At 36.3% G+C, this 19,971-nt stretch overlaps 2 protein-coding genes across 4 annotated transcripts in view; one reads left to right on the top strand and one right to left on the bottom strand.

The window, feature by feature from the left end:
* Positions 1–19,971, bottom strand: part of LOC136051374 (uncharacterized) — a 397,884-nt gene that overhangs the window by 173,441 nt on the left and 204,472 nt on the right. The gene's annotated exons all lie outside the window — the stretch shown is intronic.
* RPS6KA3 (ribosomal protein S6 kinase A3) overlaps positions 1–19,971 on the top strand; it is a 162,601-nt gene that overhangs the window by 15,426 nt on the left and 127,204 nt on the right. For all 3 annotated transcript variants that reach the window (XM_065741442.1, XM_065741441.1, XM_065741440.1), the window contains exons 3-4: positions 19,031–19,144; positions 19,854–19,935. In XM_065741442.1, the coding sequence (XP_065597514.1) occupies positions 19,031–19,144; positions 19,854–19,935 (196 nt within the window). The remainder of the gene's footprint in view (positions 1–19,030; positions 19,145–19,853; positions 19,936–19,971) is intronic.

Raw genomic sequence — 19,971 nt, 5'->3', positions numbered from 1 at the left:
ACTAGAACGCTTCTTTTGGGGAAATGTTTGGTTTTTATTGAAATTGTGGTAGCAGTAATGAATGAATTTAAATACTTGTTAATATATTCCAGCTGTTGCCATTGTCTGATAAAATGTTAAATTTGTAGCTTCATCTTCTACCCGTGAAACTTCTTTTGTATTTATATGCTAAATGGTATACTCTGTAATATATTGAGTTCATGTAATAAGGTTTAGGTAGTGAAGGGGGTGGCCTCTGTGATAAAAAACTTAAGTGTTGCCCTCATGTCAGACAGAGCTAATTCCAGCTGGCACCAAAACAGACCCACAGCTGCTGTTGCTGAGCCTGTCAGTGATGCAGGTGGTACCTTTGTGCTGACATATTTACAAATGACTAGAAATGTTGTGCAGGCACAAAGATCAGCAAAGAAGTAAGGGGAGGATGTGCTCCAGGTTTCACAGCAGAGATTCCTTCCAGGCCATGGAGAAAATAATGGTGAAGCCCATTGTGAAGCAGACAAGCAAGTTGTCCCCCCTGCAGCCTGTGGAGGACCGTGTTGGAGATGCTGCTCTGCAGGCCCTGGAGAGGACCTTACACCAGAGCAGATACGTCTGCTGTGCTCCCCATGAAAGGACCCACTCTAGGGCAGTTTATGAAGGGCTGTATTTCATGAGTGGTAACCCACAGCGGAGAAGGAAGAAAGTATGAGAAAGGACTGGCGAAGACAAAATGTTAAAAACTGGCACAACTCCCATTCCTCATCCCCCTATGCTGTTTGGGGGCCAGGGTAAAGAGAGAGAGTTAGCAACGAAGGAGTAAAGCTAAGCCTGGGAGGAAGGTGGTTTTAGTTTTGTCTTTATTTCTTCCTATCCTACTCTATTTTCAATTGACAATAAATATATCTTCCCCAGGCCATGTGTGTTTTGCCTATGACAGTGGTTGGTGAAGTCCTTGCCTTTATCTCAACCAGTGAACTTCTTTACATCTTATTCTCTCTCCTGTTGAGGAGGGGAAGTGAGAACGTGGCTTAGTGTGGGCATCAAACAATCAGCCAAGGTTATCTCACCTCAACTATCAGATTTCTCTTTCAGGGTTTGCTCAGTGCAGGATTACTTACAGGTAATTTCCTGTATTTTCTTCAAACATTTCTGAACTGATGTTTTTTTGGGGGAGAGCAAACTATTTAAACACGTGACCACTAAAAAATATTTGTCTAATATTCATTCTGTGATGCTCAAGGTATTTAAGATTCTTTTAGGAGTTTAATCCCTTAGACCAGTTTTTATTTTATTTTATTTTTTGCATTTATTTCTAGGTTGTGGTGAATAAATGATTATCAGTGTGGTTAAAAAAAAATCCTAATATTTGGTGGGGTTTTTTTTCCATTGCTCATTTACAGCTGGAAGCTAGTCTTTGGCTGTCAGCAATTGAAATACTACCTTGGTGGGGATGTGAGGTTCTTGTGTGCCTCGTCAGAAGACAAAATATTCTCATGGCTATGTAATGTGTGCATGTCTTCAGGACAGAGTTGCCACTGTTCTGCAGAGAGAGAAGAGGGTGAAAATTTGAAAATAGCACATCCTTTTGCTGTGTTGTTTGGATAGTATGCTGATAGTATACTGTCCAGGTTATTATCTGGCTTTATAACTTTTGTCAACATTTTTTATCTGATGAATGCCAGAAGTCACCTAGGTTCAGCAGGAAATAAATGCAAAAACAAATAAAAACTGGGTAAAGTTTGACCTGATGTGTAGAATAGTGGAAGGAGGGAAGCAGTTTAAAGCTTTGCACTTGCTACCTTTCTCACTCTTGTGCTATCTGCCATTACTTTCTTTTCTTCTATACCCATAGAGATTAAGTAAATTAGTTAAGCAAATTAAATGCATTGAGTTATTTCCATCGTAATGAGTGCTTTTCTACTTTTTAGATCTAGTTTGAATTTGGTTGTGGTTGAAACACTACTAGAACTCATGCAGCATCGTTGCACTCTACTAGCTTAAGCATAATGACTAAGTATACAGAAATACTAGGATCCAAAAACTGATGAAAAGTTGTTTTCAGTAACGCTTTGTAAGCTGCAGGAGAAGCTGGCATGCACTTCTGCATGGTAGTTTGCTGGGACTGAAGATTAGTCTGGATAGTTTGGTTTTGCTGTTTCTGTGTTATTAGGAAAGTCCAGAGTGGAAATAATTCAGGCACAAACAACTGGGATGAAAAAGTAAACACTTGTCTCCAGTGGTGGTGGCTGGGTAATATTTGATTTGACTTTCTCTTCTCTGCTTTTAGTATAACTTTAAGCAAAATCTTACTATTAAATAAGAATTATATATGTAAAATTAAGTGGAAGTGAAGCATGAAACAGTTTTAAAACATCCTGATCTGGATGATGAAAAGCTAAATTTCAGTAGCTGTTGTCCTCTTACTCAAAAGTGCATCAAACATAACTGGTATTGTAGTCAACAAATAACGTAAGCTATACTAGCAGAAAAAAGTCAGTAGTTAAAAATGTAACAAATTAGGTCAGGAGAGGTTGAAGTGATGAGCTTTGTCTTTGTGCATCTGTTTAAACAGAAAAGATTATGAGGTTAAGAAGATCTTAGAAAAAGCTTGAAGATTCATTTAAAAAAAATTGTGGGCAAAATAGTTTCTTACTGAACTTGATCAGTCTACTGTATGTAGTAATCATATGGAGATTCTCTGTTGTGCATTCATATATACTATATAGATCCCTGGTAAACTGTATATTAGAAGTACTGGTCAACTTTTTTTTTTAATTAGGATAGTTTTGAAAACAAATGTATTACACTTAAAGTGTTTCAGACCTTGGGGAATGACTGAGGCTAGAATCAGAAAAGCCTTATAGCAAATACTGAAAACTCATGAACAAATGAAAATGTATGCAGAAAATTTCCATGATGGTATGTGATTCTCATAAGCTTCCCATTGCTCTAATAGAAATGTGAAAACCAGAGTAATCTGGGGTAATCTCATTTATTGTCACCAGCAATGAAAATAATAAAAGTTAAGAACATTACAGTGAAGTAATAAAGCAAAGAAAAAAAAAAGTATTGAAAAAAAAAAAGTATAAAAAGTTTGAAAGCATTTGAGCTTACAGGTGTGCATAGACCATTGTGGTTGGGATCTCTCATTTTGCATAGACCCAACCAATAGTTAATGTTAGCTGAAACAATTACTTGGGTATGTTATCAGCAGCAATACAGTGACCTTTTAGTATTTTTGTAGTTTTCCTGGGAGAAGAGGTATACAGTGAAGTTACTCTTTCATAACATCTGTAAAAAATCAAGTCCAATTATTGCCATCTCCATGCTCAAGTTTTCCTCTGTAAAAGGCAGAGGAGGTTTTCTTTTTCTTTTGTGCTAGATTCTTACGTTGAAGTGCATACATCATACCAATGTAAGAACGGATTTAGTAGACCTTACATAAGTTACAGCATCCTTGTAAATGGTACAAAGCTCTTAATCTGAAAGGTTAATATGTATGTCAAACCTATACAGAGAAGGCAAGCACCTCAAAATATTTTTTTTCCCCGTAAGGGTGTTCCGAATACAGCCACAAGAAAGTATCAGTGCGAGTGGTCTTTCTTTACACTTGGTATCTTAGGGGCAGCATGTTTTCTGGTCCTTGATCAGAGAATTGTATAATTAGAGCTGGTAAGCAACATTAAAAGTCAATCCACTTGCTTCTTACACAGAGACAAAACAGATGGTAGCCCTGGAAAGCCTGTAAACTAGCAGATGGAAACTGCCACACCTTCTGATTTGTCTGGTATTGCTGCTTTGGCTATAAAAATGTGTTATGAAATATATTATTCAGCATCTTAAAACTCAGGGAAGTAGCTGTCTGTACCTCATCTGCTAACCTTCAAGTGAAGGCTTTTCATTCCTTTTTTATATTTTTCTTCAGATTGAAAGCAGTCCAGATTATAGGCCCTTGCTTGTCTATCATTATAAAAACAGTATATGTTATTATGCTTCTCAGACTGAGGAAGATGGTTGATTCACCTAATGACTTATTCCACTTAAATGAAATGTTTCAGGTTTTTCTGGTTAAGTGTAGAAGTGGATGTCCACCTGTAGTGTGCACACTTGTTTCAATAAAACTTATCAACATCCATATTGTGCAGAGTTCGTTCGTCCAGCGTCTTTCAGCTCTCCTGCTCTGTGGAAGCTGGGAGTCTCTTATTCCTGGGTGTATGGAGCGCAAGTCTTAGGACATTTTCTCTTCATTTTCCTAAGTTCAAGAGCATCCAAATTAAAAGCATGGAAGGGGAGAACATGAGAAAGAAAAAGAAAAAATAAAAAAAAACTTTGTTTCTGTTCCGGAATATGAAATGCTTTGTGTGATTGAGTTCTGTGCATCTTCTTTAATCTTACCTGCAGTTGAATTCAGCTGTCACCGATAGACATAACAAATTCCTTTTGATTTGGGACACTTCTGTTTCTTGATAAGCATGTATAAATAAAAAAAGTTTGTCAAGGCTTCAAGGTTAGGGGAGCAATTTGCTGGAGCAGTTTGTGCACCGTATCACAAACTTCCCTGCTGGCAGCTGCTGCTCTCTAACTTATCTCCTCACATAAAGGAAAATTTAAAAGAACAAGCTCTCAGGGTTTCTCAAAATGAATTACGTAGCCTGTATCTTAACATTTCTGATTGGCTGTTAGTGCTCTTTGGGAACCACACAGGCTTTATTCTTCCAGAAAACAAGAAATTCTTCCACCTGCCACAGCCCCATGACAGTTATGGGAGAGCTATTGTTGTGGAGTAACCCCAGTGACCCCTGGGCACTGTGCTTTGTGCTTCACTAGGAGGTCAGAGAAAAGGTTTGGGAAGCAGTAGTCAGTAATTGTAGGAGTGTTGCAATTGAAATGCCTTATTCCTGTCACCCTTAGCAGATGCAGCCTATCTGCAGTGCATACACTTACACTCTTTACACTAGAAAAGAGAAGAAAATGATTATATACTCATGCTGTATTCTCAGCTTTAAATAACTTCATAGTTAGTGTGTCTCACCACTTACTCTCCATGTCTGCTTTTAGTAGTCCATGATACCATAGATTTAAATTTAGTAGTGATCAGAAGGTGACTCGATAGCTGCTGTTAGTGTGTTCATGTTTGACAGGGCAAGGCAGCGAATGCTTGAAGTAACATTTTTAGTCTTCAAAGTGTAAACATGAGCATTGCTTCTAATCTGCAGTTCCTCGCATAGTACAGCTTTGAGGGGGAAATCACTGGGGATCTAAAGTAGAGAGGAAAGCTTCAGGTAATTTTTGTACCATTTATGAAATACGTGAAATCCTCGTGTAACCTCCCTGTGTTCAAGAAGCCTTGTTTATCCCGAAGCAAAGATTGAATCATTTTTCATGCTGTGTTACTGCTGTTGCAGTAGAGGTTGTTTATTCCAGGCAGACTGTAATACACCGGTTTGCAAAAAGCACACTGTAATGAAGGACTCAAAGTGAAGAGGTGTTTACTGAATGTTTGTGTAATTTACAATCACAGTTCAGTACATAATGTTTGAAGAGCTGTCCTTGTGGATGAAGATTCAGAGAAGTACAACGAAACGTTTAAAGGGGAAGAAAAAAAAAAAGCAAATTTTTTGCTTGTGGGATCCTTATAAAGCCAGGAGCGAGGAGTCTTTATTTTGTCTCTCTCTGTATATGGGCAATAGGATTTTCTGTTGTGCTGGAGTAAATATATATAATCCAGGTTTAAGGGCAAAACTAGAAACTGATACCATGATGTGGTATAGATTGGCAAGCAACATGTTTTTTCACTTAAAAGTCAGTGATTTGCTTGTTTTGTCTTTTGAAGAGGAATTAAAATCTTAAAAAAAAAAATTGCAGTGATCCTGTTAGAACCCAATCAAGGAAGGTAGTTTGGAAGTCTGTTTGTTTTAATGTTCCTGGCAGGAAGGAGTACAGTATTTTGCTTTGTTTCCGTTGGTATGGATTCACTAAATGGAATCACCTGGCTCTGCTTATGGCTGAGCACTTGTATTTGCTGCTGCTTAAATGTCATTACTTGCACTTATTTATTTATTTATTGCTCAAGGAAAAGTAGCCTTGCTACATATTCTAATTCATTCCTTTTAATAAAGGTCAGTGTTGAAGATACTTAAGTTGTCCATATACAAAAGTGTAACTTAGGTACTAAATTTAGAGAGAGATCCAACTAGAAATTGGTCTGTAGCTATTGAATACAATTGTACAATTAGATTCTGATTTCTAGAAGCATGATGATATTTGTGCTTAAGTCAGATACTTGAGCTAGGCAGCCGAGTAATCCAGTTCAGTTAATTTCTGTAGTCTGTTGCGTTTTCTGTGTGATGGATGTCAAAGGGCTATCCACAAACTCAGCTTGGTCCCCTAACCAGTCTAATAAGCGTAGTCACGAAGCAAAAGAGTACCGTGTTCTTTGCATTGATATCTAAAAGATAGCAGATTGTGCAATTGAACTGAAACCCATAAAAATACAAAAATCACGTGTGGTTCTTAAGATAGTTGCTACTCTGCTTAACTAGAGATACATGACTTGGTAGCTTGGTTTCTGAAATAGATGCTGATCTTTTTTCTTTCCTGGGAACGAGGAATAAATAACATCTGCAACAACACGTTGCTATCAGACGATCTGCTTAAGTTTCCTGTTCTAATCTCTACAGCATCAGCAGCATGAGTACCCCTGCTGCCCCGCTTTTCTTTACCGTTGGAGGAAAAATCAATTTCTCTTTTTTTGACCTTTTTTTTCCCCCTTCTCTTGCTCCACCCCCATCTGTGACTGACTTGCCTGACAGGAAATTTTCTAATTGCCGGAACAGCTGGTCACAGCAAAAAACACTAGGGTTGCTCTTCCCTGCTAGACTTATGATCGCTCAGTCAGAAAACCTAAACATCATGGTTTCTTAGTCATGTTTAAGTTTCTGGCTCCGCGTGCTCGTTCTATTCGGGTAAGCTTGGTTCCTTAGGAGAAATTATATTAGCATATAAGAAGGGTTTAAGCTTCTAATATCAAAGCCCTTTCAGTATTTCATAGCTTTGGGATCAGCGCTGTTTGTATACAAAGCTTTTGTATATTCTTTTCCTTTAAAAAGAGAAAATGGGAGGGGCGAGTGGGAAGGAATTTGCGTTCTGCTCATATTTTGTAGAAGTTTCTAAGGTACCTGCTGGTAATTACACCTTATTGGGAAGTTTTTACCTCCATGGAAATGCTGTGAAACTTCCTGTTTTCTCCAGAGTTGAATGAGCTAAGCTATGTGTTAAGTTTTCTCACTGGTAGTCTGGTTTTATTTAAAATGTTCATATATATTTTTTTTTTAACTAATGCTTAGTGATTATTTAAATTTCTACACTTCCTGTGATACTTTTAACTATATGAGCTCATTATTTGTTGAATGAGGTTCATTAGTATCTTAGTTTAATTATTACAACTATGCTAAGAGTACACACTTGTGTTATTATTATGGTTATTTTGACTTTAAATGATAATTTAGTCATAGCAGACGTTGAATTTGTACAGTTTGCCTTGCTGAGCATATATTTAAACATAAAACATGTTTTAAGAAAATCTGTAGTGCAGAACTGTTATCCTGTGCACTTTCATAATTATTTAACAATACATGGGAATTTGCAATATGTTTGAATATTTTATCTCTGAAACTTAAATCAGTTTTCACATTTATCCTCCTGTAAATCTACAAATACTTTTCAACATAGAACAGTCTCGTATACTGTCTTAGCACCTTAAGCAACGTAGATGTACCAATTTGTGAATCAGAGGGATAATAATTCAGCATTTACTAGCCTATGTACGGGTTTAAGCTTTGCAGTAAGTGTTAGAGACTGAAATATAATTTCCTAGCTGTAACTGAAACAGGACGTATATTATAGAACAATAGAATATAGGATACCATATATACAGCTTTTTAGAAGAGAACCCTGAAAAATAAACTTTCGTCAACTTGAAGTGTACTTATTTTCAATGTGCAAGTTGAAAGATATTTCTTAGAAGCCTCTAAGAAATTTTCCTCCTTGGAAAATTTTATTTACTTCTATCTGCTCAGCTGTATTGTCTCTAAAACTGTTGTTTTTAGCATGCTGAACAGCCTAAGGATGTTCAGACAACATAAATTTGAATAGTTTTAGTTTTTACAGTTTTGTAGTTTAGTGCTTGTAGTTCAGTGCTGAATATGTTCATGGCTTTTTTAAATAGATGATTTTTAAAACTTTTTTTTTTTAATTGCAGTTCTCTTAAATGCTTACAAAGTAGGAACAAAACTTGTATCAGAGTTACTGGGAAATGAAAGTTCCACCCAATGAGCATTTTTTTCCAATGCTGACATGCACAGTCTGGTTCATGAGATAATTTTGTGGTGTTCAATCAAAGAATTACATTACAAAACTGTTTTTGATGGCCAACATCGGGCTTTTGATTACAGAAACTCCTCATCTCCATGGCTTTACCTGCTGAACTATTCACAGTTCCTTTGGGAAGGAGAGTACTGTCCTTCCTTCTGTCCTAGCCTTTGTACTTTCCTCCCAAGGAGGAAAAGTTTTTCCCGAGTTTACCAGAAGGTAAACTTACCCAAAGGGCTTTCTCATCCATCTGTTGAGTCAGTTCTCTGAGGTGGGACTTGTTCTTCAGTCTCCTATCTTGCTTCATCTGTAACACCAAAGGAACAGGAGGAGTTTGATCTCAGCAACCAGGTCTGTGGTTTTCATTAGACAAAAGAGTTGGCTACCTGGAACAAATGTGGATATAGACATTCTGTGAGACTGTAAAATTATCCTAGTACACAAAAAAGAAAAAAACAGGAATGGAAAGGAACACAAGATACAGAAAGTAAAAACTAAATGAATAAGTACAGTAATTCTGTTATCTCTGTGAATTGTTTCTTTTTTATCTTGGAGACCTAACAATTGAAAAAAAAGGAAAAAAAAAAGTGAACTTAAACATTTGCTAATATAGTTTACTTCTAGAAAATCGTATCTTCTGTCAGGCAAAATAATAGATGTCATCTGCAACAAGTGATCTGCTGTCAACTGAAATTAGATTTTCTAGTATTATGAAAGATTTCTTCTACTTTAAAGAAGCACAGATGAAAACTGTGGGGAAAGCTGTGCTTCTGAGTTCAGATATCCATGTTAACTACAACTTACCTCACTCTGTTTGCTTTTCTTGGGTTCTGGTGCAAAAGAGAATGTACGTACAGTACGCCTAAAGCAGCTTAATTTAATTTTAAGTAAGGCAATGGTTTGCCTTTTGATGTATTAAAATAATTACTCCTTCAATAGCAGGATCTTATACTAACTTTTTTGAGTGATTGTACACTTGCAGGCATTTAAATAACCATTACTTGTTATGTTGCTGTAGTTTTGAATATTAGTCACAGATATAATAAATGTTTTTATGCGTCGATGTTGTTCACCAAGGTGATGGGAGATTGTGAAACAGTTGTTGGACATAGAATTTTTTGTTGTTCTTTTTTTTGGAGGGAAGTTTGGGAGTTAGAGGTAGGAATATAACAAATATCGAATGTGTGAATGTATTATAGAGTGTGTTTGAAATTTTTTCAGATAGCTAGCACAGTGCACTCTTTCCCATTTTTAACTTAGTGTAGATTTCCCTAAGTTTTAATACAGTAGGTAAAAAATGATTTAGTTTTCCGCATGCTGGTTCATTTTTTCCTCCCAAATATGTGATTTATATTTCTTTAGGTAACACTGAAAATTCATCGAACGTCCAAAACAAGTTAGGAAAGTAAATGCATCTAGGACACTTCCTGACTTAAAAGGGAGGGGAGGAAAAGGAAGTTCTGTATATGAACCGAGGAGCTGGGCCAACGTTGAGTCATCTTTTGAGCAGTGTTTGAGCAGTGTTCAGTGACTTGCTGGGAAATCCATTGTTGTGTGCTCATCCCCACTGAATATATGTATGCCTCAAAAATGGTCCTATGTCTAGAAGAAGCAAAACTTTCCTGAAAAAGATTGAGGAGATGAAAAGGAAGTTACTACTTCTATAGGGAAGATGGAAAACTCTTTGTATCTTACATAGCTAATATTTACAAGTGAAAGCTGCCAAAAGCAGTCTTTTTGCTGCTGCTCAACTTTGACTGCCATTAGCTCTTCACTGATTGGGTTTGGTTTTAGGAAATTGAATAGTCTAGGATTATAAACCAGTACAGCAGTGATTGTTGGGTTTTGGTCAGTTAATTTAGATTTTAAGTGCAACCAAATACATTAATTGTAACGGTGTTACACTTCAAACTGCTGTTTACAGTGTTTGGGAATGGTGTTTTCTGTCTTACTGGAGAGAAATATAATACTTTAACACAGTTGGAATATTTTTATTTCAGTAACTTACATTTTAAATTCTTTTTACTACTCTTTTGTTTGAGGAGATATTATCCAGCACTGGCAATATCAATCTGACTTAATTGTGGCTGAAACTAGCAGAAAAGCTTTATTTTCATTCTGACTCTTGGCTGTATGGAAACTGTGATTCCAGAAGCATGAATTTCCTAATGGTGATTCTGGCTCTTTCACATGGGTAAATTACCACAAATTATACAAAATAAACATATTGTATGAAATGAATTGTAATCGATTGTGAAGTATTAGTTTGAACTGAAAATATGAATGAAAGAGTTCATGAAAAGAGTTTGGAATCTCACCAGCAGTTCTTCCTGTATTAATAGCATCCTTCTATAAGAAGCATTGAAGGTACCAATGCTGACACAGTTAAGTGCTGAATTGTGTGTTAGGAAAAAAGAATTCTGCACAAATTGGGAAGATGGGGGGAATATGGATACTTTGTAAAGTGGTGACCAAGTGGGACCTGACAGCAGTACGGCTTACTGCTCAGCTGAATACAGACAGCATTGTGATCAGGGCTTAGGTATCCAAGTTCCTGTAGGTCCAAGCTAGAAGATACTAGCTTGGAGTAGTGCAAGACTACAGCTTGATATTTTTTGATACAGCATAAAGCCAGTCCGCTGTTAACTGTGTTTAGCTGTGGTGCAGGGGCTTCCAAATAACATGAAGAATTAAGTTTACGGGGGGCAAAGATGATTCAGGAAGGTACAATTACAGGGCTAGGAGCTAAACTAACCCTTATTTTCTTAACCAGCAAGTTAAGTCATAGCAAAGTCTGTAAGTAATTATGCACAGGAGATGCTTCTAATTGTACCTTCTTAAACTAAAAGAGCAGAACAGAACAAGCAGATAAAGATGAATCCTGGATCTGTTGGAAGCAGAAGTGTCAGTACTGAAATGAATTTTTCCAGTAGTTACTTGCATATTTTGGATTCTGTTTTGATTAAAATCTTTGATTAAAGGAACAGATTTATATTTTTAAAATAAAAAACTATATCTGTAGGGACACTGGAAGAATTGTGTGAAAATGTGGGTATTATGCAGAATGGCAGATGTACGTAGATTTTTAATCACTCCTTCAGATAACATATATTAATCTTTTTATTTAATATATTAATCTTCAGTCAAAACCTTAAATCCATTTTTACAGCTTTTGGTCAGCATGTCAGTGATGTTTGCTGTGCAGTTAGACTTCTGTGTATGCGGGACCTGTCCAAGGGTTTTTTCTGTATGCCAGGTTTCCCTCCCGTTGGGCTTCGGTGAACTTGAGTGTGTAGCCATATGGTTTAGTCATGAAAAAAAAAAATCCCTACTGACGGAGAAGTTGCTTCTAAATTCCAAAACCAAATCTAGCATGGTGTTTTTGTCCAGAAATCACTGTAACATTCAGATGTTTCAATTTATTTAAATTAAGTGTGAGGATTAGCATCTAATCCTTGTTTCTTAATGCTAGTTATCTCATAACTTCCATCTCTAATAGATACAGAAGGGGATGTGGCCTTTTTACTTCCTTTCACAATGAAATCATTTATCTGAAGAAACGTTACAGTTACGAATGTTATCTGAATAAGTTTTACAGGTTTGGTGGTGTATTCATGAATTTTATATGGTCAGCGAGCATGCAGGAGGGATTATTTGATCAGTGCTTAACTGCCTGCCAGCTGAAATTCACTGCAGCTCTGAGGAGATTTTCAGCTACATCTAAGCAGTATTAGTTTCCTGGGAGAGCAAACAAACACATAGCCGTGTTTTGCAGACACTGCTGTCCCTTTTCTTAACCAAATACGGATGTTGCATGTTATCTTTAATTTTCTCTTTTTGATGCAAAGAACTCAAGATACGATGCAGTTATGCATCCTGTATTTCTTGCAGAGAGAACATGTAGTTTTCTAAATCCATATGAATATTTTTTTTTTGGTAAGGAAAAAATTTTGGAAGTCCATCTCTGACTTTGATAGACGAATTCTGGTGAATTTGGGGTCCAGTAATGGAGCTTTCTTTTAGCCTTTAACTGCTGTTATTCCCTCTTTTTTTTTTTTTTTTATCGACTAGAACGCCCATTTTCTACAATAACCAGGATCAGAGCCATTAAAAATGTAATGCTGTTTCTTTTGGATAGTTTAGCATGCTAAATATAAATGAAATATACTTTCAAAAAGTCATATCTATAGGCACTCCTCATATACATGCTGTATATATGTCTTTGCTCTAGGTATTATTAAAAAAAATTGTTATTCTGCAACAAATACATTTTTAAAACACCCACACTGTTACAGTGAAATTAACCACCCCCACCCTACCTCAGTCTCTTTGTACGTGCATATCTTTGTTAGAGATGTGGTGTTTGGATTGGCTTGTGATTGGCTTTCTGTATTTCCTTTGATTTCAGTGTAATTTCACTGAAGTTGAGACAAGACACTGCAGTCAGCCCTTCTGCTCAGGGTGGGGCTAGTTTGCTTTGAGTCACATTCTGTTTGACCTCAATGCTTTTGGTGTCTTAAGCTCTAAATATTTCCTTGTCATTTTTCTTGCCTTTCTAGATTGATATCTCTTAATGACTTTACAGCCATTAAAAGTCACCTATGTGTATGCGTAGGAGCAATAGATTGTACTGTGGCTGTAAAACTTTGCATTTCTGAGACTGCTGCTGCTTTTCCCTTTTAGTGTAGGGTATACATCATAATTTTAACTTGCATTTTCAGTATGTGTGTATTCAGGCCTTACTCATTACCTTCACTCATTATGAAGGTAATGCACTAATTGTGTTTAAAATATTCCCACTCATATTCACACACTTTTGAGTATCCAGAAAAGGAGAAATCTGTCTTCCAGGGATACCTTTTCTAAGTAAATGTTCCTTAAGTGCCACAAGAGCTTATTCTTTGATCTTTTAAAACTAAATTTACATCTAATTGTTACCCAGCTTACAGAGTAAGGTAACTTTCTTGCTGTGTTTCTGGATTACGTTGCAGAGATTTGGAACTTTTGCCAAATGTTTGTCACTCTGTGTTCACACTGTCCTTACGCATTTATTCAAGAATCTGAAACCAGTAACTTTAGACACAGCAGGATGGATGCCTATGGTATTTCCATGTGCTAATGTTCTTGCTCCTGTTAGCTTTCCTCTTCCTAATATGAGTAAGGGGATAAATCCATTCCCGTGCCGTCCATTTGGATGATTCAGAGCTTTTTCTTTGCAGATGGCTCTGTCAGCATCAGAGCACACGCTTACATATTTTTCTAATTACTATAATTTACAGTCAGTTTTTTTGTTTTTCTTTTAATGTAAAACATGGGGACTAAGTACTTCTATTTTTTAAAGTAACTTAAACTCTTAATAGTGCTCATTGCATTTTCTAATTGTATTGCCTTTAAGTGGCATAGGAGCCCTCAGATATTGAGTGCTCTTAATTCTTTTCACTGACCCCTTTTTCTTGTTTTTCCTTTCATACCACTGTTGCATTATCTACAGCTTCGTTTGCTCTGAGGCATTTTGGTGAGGAAATGCGAGTAGAAATGAGTTATGTACTTTTTTGTTGTTGTTTTTTGCTGCTATATTAATTAGAAAATAAAGTCTGTAAAAATGTCAAAGTTATTCAGAGTAGTAGGAAAAGTGCAGATTACAAACCTGTAAGAATGGTAGGAACAGTATTATAGACCAGCCCTAGACAAACTTAATTTCAGTATTTCTAACAAGTTGGTTTTTTTTAGGAGCCGAACCCACAGATAAAGTGATGATGCAAGCAGCATGTTATGACATCAGTGTTTGCATGGGTCACTTCAAAAACAGAACCATTTTCTGATCTCCTGTTTGAAAATTCGGATGAAGGATAAATTATGGGAGAATGTATGTTTAAATAAAATCATTTTATTCCCCTTGTTTCTCTGGGCTTTTCCACTGATACTGGGAAATGTTTAACTAGTAGGATTCTTCTTTTTCTACTTCCTCTTGGGTTTGAAGTCCAGTTTCCTTTTAATACGTTATCTAGTATCTGTTCCTGTAATAAGATCTCAGAAACAAATACAAGTGTTTTGTATTACAGCAGCTCTAGTTAATAAAGGAAATTCATAGAAATTCAAATACTAGAATGAAAATAAGCATTTACTGTTCAGTACATACTTAAAATATGGAACTTTTCCAGCAATATTATTAGGCTTTAATTTCTATAGCCTATGAATGGTTAATTAGCTTTTCACTGCTTGCCTAGAAGGTGTGTCTCTTTTTTTGACAAGCATATTTCCTATTCTAATTTGCATCTTATTCCTTAAGAGAAAAATCAGTCACCTTCTTTGTTTTCTTTTAGATTTTCTCTTTTAGATTTGATTTGTCTTTGGAATATTACCCATTCAGTGTTCTTTGCTATGTTTGTGTTTCCATGGATAGACACAAATTGTGAGGTACATTACTAATAATTTTCCTGTTCTGAAATATTTGACCAACAAAGTTCTGAGCTGCTAGTGATATCAATGCAGGAAGTTATTCTAAACTAGCGATATTTTAAATTCATACTCAAACTTGTTTTTTACTGACTTCCCTTCTAGGACAGTGTTGACTGAACACTATTATACTGTTAAGGAAATGTTAAGGAAACACTGTGTAATGTTACCTTCTGTTTGTTTCCTTGTGTTCTATATTTAGTTTCACAATAGCAAGAGCCAGTAGCAACCACTTTAAGTTGACCAACATAGCATATGTATTTTCTTGTGTGTGACAGTTTATAGTGTGAAGAAAGCCTTAAGAACTGTGTAGCTAGAAAAAGAAGTTCTTTGAACTTTTATTTAGACATTGCTGCAGTATCAGGCATGAGAAAATGGAGCTTTCCAAGGTTATAAATAACAGAAATAAAACATGGGGCAGTAAGCTGTGGTTATAACTGGAAGGAAGAATTTCTTGTTGCAGCAGCCAGATCACTGGTTGGCAATTCTCTGTAGTAACATGGAAGTTGTTAGGGAATGAAAGAAAGGAGAGCTAAAGGCTTTCAGCACCCTGTTCCTCATTCCATTTAGTTTGAGTTCATCACATGAGACAGATGTTTTTTTTTCCAGATGTCAGGGAATGATCAGAAATGAAGCTTAGGAAAAATTCAGTACTAGGCTGAACCAAATGGCTTCTCTTTAGGCTTACTGTATGACAGCTCTTATCAACCAGTATAGTTAGTGCTGTTGGCTGAGAAATAGCTGTCTGTCTTGTTTTCATAGAGTGAAGGGCTTGTATTTTAATTCAAGTAGATAGCAGGTACAGTGAGGGTTATTTACTTCTGTGTATAATTCTCATTTCTAGAAGGCTGAACTTTCGTATATTTGAAAAATACTGTTTAGCTGAAAATAACAAATGTTCAGCAGTTATGTACAAAGGAAGCAAATCCGTGGATGTTTGTTTGTCATAGATCTTGCTCCAAATACTGTGTTATGGACAAGCTGCTGAAGTAGAATGTGATCCAAGTTCTGTTTCAATTAAAACAGACTTCTATTAGGTCTGCCTTATAAAGAGTGAAAAATATCTGAACCCTGAGAAATTGTGAAGACTTGGAGTATTCACTTAGTATCAGGAATGTGAAATGATCTTTTTTTTGTTTTTTTGTTTTGTTTTTAAGCGCTCAAAATAACCACTGGGAAGCTTGTTATGTAATAATTGTGTTGCACTTGAGAATTGGTTTTTGGTGTGTGTAGAGAACAGTTTTATATGTTCATTACTGCTTGTCTTCGTTACTTTTTGCAACACTTTTAAAGCAATATGCTAACCTGATTACTTTCTGCCCCTGAATCTGAGTTTTGAAAATGAGATAATTGGGAAGATTTGATACTGCTTTAATTCCTGAAGGCTGCAGGGGTGATAATTGGTAAAACTGTTGAGCAGGAATCAATCAAGGTGTTGAAAGTAATACATACTTGGTAATCTGTTGCATTGTGGTATTTTTCCCTTGGGATTCTTCACATGCTTAAATTAAATTTTAAAAGTTAAAAAATCTCTTTTAAAAGTTTAAAAATCTCTAAGAGATGAAAATACTGATGCCCACCAGCAATTAATTTCTTTGTCAAAAGGAATCAGTATTTCTCTTACACCTGTAGATTCAGACTTGAGTCAATGACAGTAGCATTCATAACTTGAAAGGAAAAAGGGTTTGGGATGGGTTAGGATTAGTACAGTTTATATGCATATATGTGTGTGCTAAGTTTTGGTTGTCATAAAATAGAAAATTGGCACTTGACTTTATTAGTCTTTTTAGTTTTGAAAAGTCCAAGTTCCTTTCATTAAAGTTTTTTCTCTTCTATTTCACTCAAAAAGTTGCCTGGGTGTTCTGTGACTTCTTAAAAAGCATACTTGGGAATTATTTTTATATATGTTGATAAATAGCGTACATGCTCAGCGTGCATTATGTGTAATTGGTTTCTAGGTTTGGTTGCTAATTGTTCATCTCTGAGAAGATCCTTTTCAAATACTGGTCTAGGAGAAGTACATATTTGGGCACAGGAGCATGTGTAGTGTACCTTGTATGTTGTACTAAAATGACTATATCCAGAATTATACTTTCAGCAATAATTCATGCATATAAATTGCACTGAATGCTTGAAAATATGAGTGCTCTTGGTTATGTTCTAACAATTGTGGCAACTGGGAGAGATGCCAGAAGAGCGTAAGAAAGCATGTGTTGCTCCTGTTTTCAGAAGGGTCAGGAAGGAAGAAAAGGAAACAACAGGCTGGTCATCCTCACCTCAGTTCCTAGGGAAGCAAGGAAACAACTAATCCTGGAAACCGTTTCTATGTACACAAAAGAAAAGAAAAGAAGGTGATTGGGGTTAGTGGATAGAAATATGAAATCATGGTTGACAAACCTGATAACCTTCTATAGAGAAATGGGTAGTAAGAGACAAACAATGGATACTGTCTGCTTCGGTTTCAGTAACCTTCCTATAAGGACCTTCCTATAAGGTCCTTGTATGAGCTGGTGCTGATGAAATATGGGCTGGATTAACAAACAGACTGTGGTGTGGATGGTGCAAAGCTGCACCTGTGGATGAATAACTCCATGCACCAGCAGTGAGGCAGCCATCAGATGAAAAAAAAAAAAAGAAAAGAAAATTCTTTGTTTAGAAGGACCTGAAGATGCTGAACACCCGGGTAAACATGAGCTAGCAATGTGTCCTTGTGTTGAAGAAGGCCATGGTTCCTTGGGCTGCATTAGGGGTAGCATTGCTAGGAAATAAGAGAGTTTTCTTCCCCTCTGCTCTGTGCCAAGTGCCATTTCTAGGATCCCCAGTACATGTGATAGGAAAGAGTACTGTAACAGTATACTAAGGTTTTCAAGAGTCTGGAGCATCTGTCATGTGAGGACAGGTTGAGAGAGCTGAGAGTGTTCAGCCTTGAAAATAGAAGGCTCTAGGAAGGGATCTCATAAATGGACGTAATTGAAGAGTGAGTGCAAATAGCCATGGAGCCAGGCTCTCCTCAGCAGCGCCTAGTGACAGGACAAGAGAAATTAGGCATAAACTAGAATGCTGGAGATTCCCTCTGGTCATAGAATCATTAAGGTTGGTCAAGGTCAGTAATGTCATCTAATCCAACCATCAACCTATCACCATCACACCCACTATCACCATTTGTTTCAGTGCCGCATCTACATGTTTCTTGAAAATTTCCAGGGATGGGGATTCTGCCACCTCCCTGGACAGCCTATTCCAATGCCTCATCACTCTTTCTGAGAAGTTTTTCCTAATATCCAATATAATATCCAACCAATTATCACAAAGCACTTCTTTTTTTAACCATGTGAGTGATGGAGTACTGGCATAGGCTGCCCAGAAAGGCTGTGGAGTCTCTTCCTTAGATCTCTGTAAGCCCCTGAACGTGTCTCCAGGCACTCTGCTCTTGGTGACACTGCTTAAGCATAGTCTTAATCTCAGATCTAAATCTGAGGGCTCCTCACTGAAATGGAGGAAAAATATTCTTAGATTTATTTCTGCACTCACAGAATTTACTTACAGTCAGTGCTGCTTAGGTTGTGTTACATGTAATGCCTAGGTAGTTCTTCAGATGATATGATTGCAATTTCCTACTTCTTTTGAACAATTACTGATAAGTTTTGAGGTTCTTTCCTTGTGGAGCAAGGAGTGTTTCTTTCAGAAGGTTTTTAAATTTTATTTGGAAAATACAAAATGAAGTGGAGAGCAGAAAATAATTAGAAGGTCCACTGCCTCAGTCAATTTCTTTCTGGTGTTAAAGATAGTACTTAACAAAGAAATTTGGTCCACTTGATGTATAACTATGTGTGCTTTAAAAAAACCTGAATTATTGGAAAGATTGATTTCCACTCCTGGATTGTGAATTTGGAGTGGGAATTATGAACTAAACAACATGGGCCTCAGCAAAAAAGCTTGGGAACCACTGACTTGTTCTTGTCAGCTCTCTTTTTGTCTGGGCTCTTAAGCATCTCTAAAAGTTTAAACCACATAATCACTGAACTAGTACTGCCTTTTGTAACACACAATTTTTGTGTGTTGATATCTTAATAGTAGTATTCCTTAATGTTTTGCTTACGTTTGGGGGCATGTAGTTGGTTATATGCTCAGTGGCACTATCATTTTTCAATGTATTGTGAAATTATAAACATTTTAAGAGGTTGCACCACTACTGTAAACTTATTCCCTTCTTTTCCTCTGTTAGGAAGAAGAAATCAAAGAAATTGCAATAACTCATCATGTAAAGGAAGGACATGAGAAAGCAGACCCTTCACAATTTGAACTTCTGAAAGTTCTCGGACAAGGATCCTTTGGAAAGGTTGGTAATCTAACTCCTATGGATTCAGGTATTCTGTTACAGACTCAACATTTCTGGCTCTTTAGTGACTATTGTGTGTACCAAGATCTCAATAGGTGCAAATGATTCAACTTAAAAATGAAACAGTAACTTTTTGTGACAGATCATTGAGAGAGAATGGAATATGCAGTATCAGAGTCTTTTGATAAGTTTTCATACTTAATTGAAGATCTAAATAAAATACTAAGTTCTAGTATAGAATGTTAAAATTATCTTAGATATTGGAAAGAGTAGAATAATCAAATTTCTCTTAGTGGAAAGAAGGTAGTTAGTTAGCTACTCAGATAAATATGAAAAGGTTTTGTTTGATCATAAAGTTGAATTTTGTGTTTCAGATTTGTCCCGTCTTCTAAGAGAATCCAAATTCATTCCTCCTTTTACTCAATGAAATGAGTTAAATTAAACCAGAATTACTTTGGTAGATTGCTTACTTTGAACTTTTTAGATTATGAGATGAAACAATAGTATGTAAAAATACAAGGAAATTTCTTTTTGTATTCACAAGAATCTAAAGAGAACTGTCAAGGGAAAGTGGAGCTAATAGTAGAATTAGGATGGAGTAACAAGGAGGAGTTTCATTGGAATACTATTCACTCAAATTTCACAGCAAATATATTAATCCAACTTGCCTTTATTTTCATTTAAGAGTTCTTTTTTATCTTCTGTGCAGGTATTCCTTGTCAAAAAAATCTCAGGGTCAGATGCCAGGCAGCTTTATGCAATGAAGGTATTGAAAAAGGCCACATTGAAAGGTAAGCACTGTTTGGAGCAAGGAAATAGGGAAATCA

Source organism: Cyrtonyx montezumae, unplaced genomic scaffold (genome assembly GCF_038088225.1).
Source record: "Cyrtonyx montezumae isolate F1298 unplaced genomic scaffold, pur_monq_1.0 scaffold_3, whole genome shotgun sequence".
NCBI lineage: Eukaryota > Metazoa > Chordata > Aves > Galliformes > Odontophoridae > Cyrtonyx > Cyrtonyx montezumae.
This window is presented reverse-complemented; position numbering and strand designations above follow the sequence as displayed.